The 8324-nt window shown below is 45.4% G+C and overlaps 1 protein-coding gene across 1 annotated transcript; it reads right to left on the reverse strand.

The window, feature by feature from the left end:
* Window positions 1-647: 647 nt before the first annotated feature.
* LOC128828389 (keratin, type II cytoskeletal 5-like) lies at window positions 648-8082 on the reverse strand. Its single transcript, XM_054013047.1, has 9 exons — window positions 7473-8082; window positions 6184-6398; window positions 4875-4935; window positions 4326-4421; window positions 3911-4075; window positions 3556-3681; window positions 2733-2953; window positions 2209-2243; window positions 648-2097 (listed from the first exon to the last, which is right to left on the reverse strand). Exons 1-9 carry the CDS (start codon window positions 8004-8006, stop codon window positions 1802-1804), a joined length of 1749 nt encoding a protein of 582 aa, XP_053869022.1. The 5' UTR covers window positions 8007-8082; the 3' UTR covers window positions 648-1801.
* Window positions 8083-8324: the final 242 nt, after the last annotated feature.

Here is an 8324-nt window from a genome sequence, read left to right on the forward strand (position 1 = left end):
GCTTCAAAACCATAGAACACAATGAGTGCCACTAGAGGGCTCCCAAAGTAATTAAAAGGCAACTACTCTGTTGCTATACACAAAAAATTGGCGTCAATGGAATTTCACAGAGTGTAAACGGAGAGCCAAATTTGGCCCTGATCTATATGCCCCTCGGCAAACTGCCTTACAAATGTGTGTCCATTTCCCTGACACCAGGGGTGGCCAATCTGTGGCTCCGGAGCCACATGCGGCTCTTCAGAAGTTAATATGCGGCTCCGTGTATAGGCACCGATTCCGGGGCTGGAGCTACAGGCGCCAACTTTCCAATGTGCCGGGGGGTGGGGGGACTCACTGCTCAGCACCTGGCCCTGCCATAGGCCCTGTCCCCACTCCACCCCTCCGCTGAGCCTGCCGTGCCCTCGCTCCTCCCCACTTGCCCCCAGAGCCTCCTGCACGCCAGGAACCAGCTGATCGGGAGGTGCGGGGAGGGAGGGGGAGGTGCTGATCGGCAGGGCTGCCAGTGGGTGGGAGCGGGGTTGGGGAGCTGATGGGGGGCTGCTGACGTATTACTCTTTGGCAATGTACATTGGTAAATTCTGGCTCCTTCTCAGGCTCAGGTTGGCCACCCCTGCCTTAAACATTAATTAAAGGTTTGGACAGCAGAATAAATTACATATGCATTTTATTAGACAAACACTGGAAAGTGACTAGAAGCTTCCAACAACATGAGCTCTTGAGCCCAAAGAACTAACAATGGTGCGACACGTTTTATATACAACATAAGGCTGGATAATTTTCAATTCAAAGTCCGTTGGAAATAAACCAGTGGGAATTATGTGCAATGTGAGATACGGATGTGGCAAATGCAGAACAAGGTGGGAGCATCCATTTGCACACAGAACTCAATACAATTTGGATGAGCTAAAGCAGTGTGTTGTAAATTTCTAGACAAGGAACCATTTGGTCAGCTGAATAATGAAAGAACCTGGGTGACATAAACAGGTGCCCAAGGTATGGAGAGAGCGAGCCATGTGCATTGTGTCCTGTAATGGGCTCAGATTTTGAAATGTACACTAGATCTGGACAAGAAATAATGATCAGGTGCCCGGTTCTAACATTATTCAGACAGTGCTTAACATAACGGTTCTCTTGCCATTCTAAAACTGAGTTTTGGCATAACAAATATCCAAATCCATGAGCTACTCCTTGGTATGGAGGAAAAGAAAATACATGGGAAAGGGATGGCGGTTTTATTAGTTGCACTAGGTCTTGTCAAGGCTATGCAATCACCAGAGGTGTTCAGAAAATGGGGAAATCTTTTTATCCAGAAAAATTCAATATTTCACTGGAAGAAAGGTAGCCCCTAAATTGAACGTTTTTGAAGGAAACATTTTGGGGGGAGATTTTGGCATGTTTGGCTGAAAACTTTTGGGTGAAAATTAACAGAAATGTTTGGGCTTGTCAAAAACATTCATCTTTTCAGCTTTCAGTTTTCCAATGAAAAATTCAAAGTTTTTGAGGAAAGCACACACATTCTGCTGTTTAGAGAAATATGTACTTTCTCTTCTTGGTGGACAGAGGTTATAGGTTTCTACGTGAAAGATAATAGATAGCAAGTTTGAAGAAAGAACCGATTCAAGGCAATGTTTGGAAAATTCAGATATACGCCAACATGTTTTAAGCTTGGTTTCTAAAGAGAAGATTAGAAAACGTTGCCCTTATTCAATATGGTGGTCCCATTCGTAGGTCAGTAATGTGTCAGCATCAGGAAACCAGGGAGATATTTCAATCGGGGTGCGAGGACTTTGAATTCTGAGCTTTAGCTTTTGTAGCTTCGTTTGGTGGAAGAGGTAGTTGAGACGAATTTCACGCTAGAGCCGCTTCCGCCTCCGAGGCTCAACCCGCCGATGCCTCTTCCGCTCCCAGAGCTGAAGTTGCTTCCTCCAACACAGAGCCCACCTCCCATGCCAAGACTGCTTCCACCTCCAACGCAGACACTGCTTCCACCTCCCATGCCAAGACTGCTTCCACCTCCAATGCAGACACCGCTTCCACTTCCCATGCCGAGACCGCTTCTGCTTCCATACCCACCTCCAACGGTTGAGGAGACCACAGCTGCAAAAAGAAAGCACCGTGTGTTTAGATCTCATTGGATGGTGGCCACGGAGTGGCAAATGGAGACTAAAGCAAGGCAGTTTATACTATATACTTATTCAAGTGACTTACAAATATTCACTGCACCAACACCTTCTCCACACAGCCTGTTAGGGAAGAGAAGAGAGGAAAGTAAGAATTCAAGTGATGTCCATTGACAGGAGCTGGTTGAAAAAAGCAGAAACTTTTCCATGAATTTTTTCATCGAGCACTTGAAATTTTGTGCGGAAAACAGACACTTTCCAGGAAAATGTTCAGTTAGCCAGAAACCCCAGTTTTCCAACTAAAAAAAAAAGTTTTGACAGAAGCCTTTTGACCAGCCTTCAGGGGGTTTATTTTGGACATTTCAAAAAATCAAAACCTCTCGACACACTGGCTGACAAACAGAAAAATAATTTCATAAAATATTTTTTAAAAATTGCTAATATATTTTATCCAAATTTCAAAACTTTTTGACCAAGTGTTTCATTAACATTTCAATTGATTCCAGCATAAAGAGAAGTTGCTTCAGGGGGGAGTTTTCAGAAATGCTGAGCACCTGCAGTTCCCATTGACCTCATTAAAATCCAGACATGAATGTGCTGCATTTCACCCACCTGCTCTCCTCTCCTTCCAGCAGCTTCCTGTAGGTGGCGATCTCGATATCCAGCGCCAGCTTGACGTTCATCAGCTCCTGGTACTCCCGCAGCTGACGCGCCAAATCTCCCTTGGCCTTCTGCAGGGCATCTTCCAGCTCGGCCAGTTTACCCTGGGCATCCTTGAGGGCCAGTTCGCCGCGCTCCTCGGCCTCGGCAATGGCTGCTTGCAGGTTGGCGCACTGTGGAAGAGAAGAACATCGATCTCAACTTCCATAGGAAACATCCAACCGTTCTGCCTTCCTAGTACACAATTGCTTGATCCGGCCTGGGTGCAGATCACGCTGGAATAATCTATGAGCATCTCATCTCGTCCCATCAACTTTTCTACAGTTTGGAACAGATCATCAGCTGGTGTAAATCTTCCAAGCTCCATTAACTTTAGCAGAACGTGGCTGATTGACACCACTGAAAATTTGGCTCTCTGTGTTTCAATCTAACACGTTTGCAATCATTTCCAGGGGCTGCAATGGGGGAAACATTCGAGAGAGTATCACGCAGCTTAACCCTTTGAAGTCCAGATTGCCAGCTGGCGTAAAGTGCATTGACTTCCTTGACGCTGAGATTCTGGCCCTATATTATTTATTCATTTTATGTATAAGTAGAAAAATCTGGTCAAATCCTAGTGGCATTTTTACTTTGAGACCAAAGGGGCCAAATTCCGTTCTGGTGCAGCAGAAATCAAGGGGGTTGCATTTGCATCCATCTTGGGCTAAGGCTTGGAACTGTGATAATGAAGCACCCGCCCACAAAATCCCCTCCTGTGTTTTCCGCAGCGCCCTACCTGTCTTTTCACATTGTCAATTTCATTCCGCAGTCTCTGGACGATTCGGGTCAGCTCTGAGATCTCATGTTTGGTGTTGCGGAGGTCATCCCCGTGTCTGCCAGCGGTAACCTGCAGCTCTTCATACTGCCGGACACAAAGAGACACACAAATCACGTTAAAGTCCATCCTCTTTGGGGCAGGCGTTGCGTGTTATTATGTGTGTGCGGTGTCTAGCACAATTTGTCACCACCTAATCCCTGATTGGTACCTCTGACTGCTCAGCGACACAAATCAGGAAGCACAATAATAGTGACATACAACCGAACGTGCCGCGAATTGGAACTCAACCCTCTGTTGGTGTGTGGTGACTCACCTTAGTCTGGTACCAAGATTCAGCCTCAGCTCGGCTCCTGTTAGCGATCTCCTCGTACTGCGCTTTGACTTCAGCAATGATGCCGTCCAGGTCCAGGTCTCGGTTGTTGTCCATAGACAGAACGACGGAGGTGTTGGAGACCTGCGTCTGCATCTGAGCCAGTTCCTGCAATTCATGCCAATATTCGGGTGAACTGTGAGTCCAAGAGACTTTTCCTCATTGGTAGACAACTGAACTTTTCACTGTGTACCATACGCAGAGGCTACAGCCTAAGGTAAGGGGCTGTCACTCCAACAACTGTCAGGAACGGTCAAGACAGTCCACGTCATTGCAAAAAAAGCTTCAGAATTTTGGACGTCACTGGGAAAACGAATTTGAAACCCGCTGAAAGAGACCTCGGGCTGCTAGCACTTACCTCTTCGTACAGGGCTCTCAGGAAATTGATCTCATCAGTCAGGGAGTCCACCTTGGCAACCAGCTCCACCTTGTTCATGTAGGCACTGTCCACATCCTGAAAGACAGTAATGGATTGAAATGAGCGAAGCACTTTCCTTACCAGGCCAGCAATATGATTAGCTCCAAACTCATTTTCTAGAGGAGAATAAATGTAAAGGATTTTCTAATGGCTGTTAATAGTGTTGTGGCTGAAGGGCTGATCTGAGAGGTCTTGTGATTAAAACATTTGACTGATGCTCTGAAGAGCTAGGCTCAATTCCAGGTGTGCCACAGATTCCCTATGTAAAGTTGGACAAGCCCCTTAGATCTGCCTGTGGTGCAGTTCCACAGGGCTAATAATCCTCCCTTTCTCCCACCCTTTGTCTGTCTTCTCTATCGCAAGCTCTTTGGGGCAAAGTCTGCCTCTCACTCTGTGTCTGTACAGCGCCTTGCACCACGGTGCCCGGATCTCTAGGTGTTGCTGAAAGACAAACAATAATAAGGCTTGCATTATACAAACAACACTCACCTTCTTGAGGGTCACAAAGTCATTCTCGGCAGTTGTGCGCTTGTTGATTTCATCTTCGTACCTAATGGAACGGGGCAGAGGGAACGTTTGTGTAGGTAAATAACCGACCAAGATAATTGCAGCCTGTTAGAATAAACTTCCCCGAGAGCATTTTTTGTGCGTGCTAATCTCAGCTGTCACCAGGATCTGAATTTTAGTTTTCAGGATAACTCAGGCAATGATCCGTGTGTCTACACTAAACCAGTTAAAACATGCAAACTGATGTCTAGAGAAAAGTACTCCAGATAAGTGGCTCTCAACCTTTCCGGACGACTGTACCCCTTTCAGGAGTCTGATTTGTCTTGCGTACCCCCAAGTTGCACCTCACTTAAAAACCACTTGCTTACAAAACCAGACATTAAAATACAAAGGTGTCCCAGCAATGAAAAATTGATGACTTTCTCATTTTCCCCATATAATTATACAACAAATCAACTGGAGTATAAATCTTGTACTTACATTTCAGTGTATAGTATATAGAGCAGTATATACAAGTCATTGTCTGTATGAAATTTTAGTTTGTACTGACTTCGCTAATGCTTTTTATGTAGCCTGGGGTAAAACTAGGCACATATCTAGATGAATACCCCCTGGAGTACATGTACCCCTGGTTGAGAACTACTGCTCTAGATAAAACCTTCTGTTCTTTTTCTCTCTTCCTGGCAGTCAATCATTCTCACTGCTTCTTCCCTTACAGTTTAAGGATGCAGTCTCCCAAAGTCTAATGCCCGTGAGTTATTTTACTCAGACCAATAAATGCATTCATAATTCTTTGTCGATTCTGCACCTAATGTGTCATCTACAAAATACTGTTATACCTGGACCTCTTGTCCCTTCACTCTATAGAGAGATTTTTAACTGTCCAATTAACCATGGGAAAGTGATATAATCCATATATTATAAGATAAAACAACAAGGAGTCCATGTGGCACCTTAGAGACTAAAATTTATTTGGGCATAAGCTTTCGTGGGCTAAAACCCACTTCATCAGATGCATGGAGTGGAAAAACTTATACCCAAATACATTTGTTAGTCTCTAAGGTGCCACAAGGACTCCTCGTTGTTTTTGCTGATACAGACTAACACGGCTACCCCTCTGAAAACTGTCACATTATAAGATGTATCTCTCTAGCAAACTTGCAATTGGTGATTTGTTAGTCTTGTCCCTTCCTTATCAGACTGATATTAAAGGGCAGATGTATTATATATTTTTTTATTTAAACACCCCTGATACTGTGGTGATGGGGAGCAGCTAGAGCAATGGACCTACCTGTTCTTGAAATCTTCCACCACGTTTTGCATGTTGTTCACCTCCCCTTCAAGTCTTCCTCTCTCATTCATCAGGTTGTTCAGCTGTCTCCTGAGATTACCGATGTAATTTTCAAAGAAGGGCTCGATGTTGTTTTTCACGGTTTTTTGGCCCTGTTCCTGCAGCAGGCTCCATTTGGTTTCCAGCACCCTATTTTGCTGCTCGAGGAATCGGACCTGAAAAGCACAAGGATCCAGAAGATGCTAAAATGGTTCCATAAAAGTCCATAAAAGTATTAAAATAATATGGGTCATCCAGGTTAACTCCCATGCATGTTTAGGGTCCAATCCTGCCAGGTACTGAGCACTTCCTGAGAGATGCTGAGTGCCCTCCGCTCTCGCTGAGCTCCTACGAACTAGTGGGCAAGACTGCCAAGGAAGATAGTCAGGGCCAGATCGTCAGCTGGGGTAAATGGGTGTAGCAAATTTGACTTCAAGGATCTTGCCCATATTGCAATCTAATTAGAAGCTGATTCCCCTGTTCCTTATACCATATTCCTCCCCACTGAACAATCAGGACAAGATAGCTATGAAATCTTATATCCTCCCCATGTACACCTGTGCAAAGTGGTTTTCAAATTGTACCAGGACAGATTGATTGCATTTTGCACACATTTTGCATAGGTGCAAATGATGACATGTGGGACAAGACAGGAAAAATTTAATCCCTTAAATGGAAAATAAATCTAAAATATTTACTATTGGGCTGAGTACAAAAAAGTCCACAAGACAGTTTAACATTTGCTTTGACCACAAATGCATGCGGATTGGTCAACAAGAACGTCAAGGTTTTTGTTATGCTCCTGTTTCTGCTTCTGGCAAATCTGATGCAACCAACAAAGAGATGAACAGGATGCTGCCAGGTAGGTAAGTCCTCAAAATACCTTGACTTTAAAAGAACCACCTAAATGTAATCGCATTGTTTCAGTGTTACCTTTCCAACTTAACAAGAAAATTCAAGTCTGGAGGTCTGGTTTCCTGATAGCTTAAATGGGCAGGGCTCCATTGACTGGCCATTTGACAGTTCATTGATTCATAACACAAGATGATAGTCAGTACCAGCCTTTATAGGCCAGATGCTGATGTCAACTGCAGTGGACTGATAGATCTGCCCCAAATGAGTGGGGTTATGCCAGATTCGCCCCCCGGCTCTGTTTCTGGATGAACAGACAATGCTGATAAGGAAATGCAATTGTTTTTCCTCCCCACTGAACAATCAGGACAAGATATCTATGAAATCTTATATCTCACCTTGTCAATGAAGGAGGCGAATTGGTTGTTGAGGGTCTTGATTTGCTCCTTCTCCTCTTTACGCACCCTCTGGATGGTGGGGTCGATTTCCAAGTTGAGAGGTGTTAGAAGGCTCTGGTTGATGGTCACTTCCTGGATCCCACCAGGTGGGCAAACAGGGAACCCAGGGCCAACTCTTCCGCCACCAAACCCAGCGCCAGCTAACCCATAGCCACCGCCTGCTCCGCCACCGAAACCGAATCCGCAGCCAACGCCACCAGCAAAACCAACTGGGCCTGGAGCGCCACACAGAAAGCCACCACTGCTTCCAGCCATGGAGATTCTTTTAGATCCGCCTAGGTTGTAGAGGCTTCTGCTGCCAAAGCAACTGCCACCGCCAACAACCCTTCCAGCGCCAGCGCCGGCACCGCAACCTCCGGCCCGGGATACAGAACGTGAGCTGTAGCTGGTGCGGCAGCTGTTTGGGATGATGGCAGAAGAGGCACTGAAGCCCTGTTTTCCGCTCTGGAACCTTATAGTGGATTGGCGAGACATTGTAGCTGGTCTGGGTAAAATGGAAGTAATGGAAGGAAGGAAGGAGTGAGGTTTCTGGAGAACAGAACAGAACACAGAAGAGAAGGATGAACCTCTGTTCTTCAAGGGCTGAGGCTACCTCTTTTATTTGCTTCGGGAACTGGGATTGGCTTCATGATGTGAATTATCTCCCTGATTAATTGGGCTTGGTATGCCCTGCAGCGTTCTGAATAGTGAGGTCACTCCACCTACACGCCCCGTCTAATGAAATAGTTGCATTTCTGAGCAACATTCTTGTCGTTTGGAAATAACTGTCGCCTTTTGGCCTCTGCGTAGGCA

This window comes from Malaclemys terrapin, chromosome 23 (genome assembly GCF_027887155.1).
Source record: "Malaclemys terrapin pileata isolate rMalTer1 chromosome 23, rMalTer1.hap1, whole genome shotgun sequence".
NCBI lineage: Eukaryota > Metazoa > Chordata > Testudines > Emydidae > Malaclemys > Malaclemys terrapin.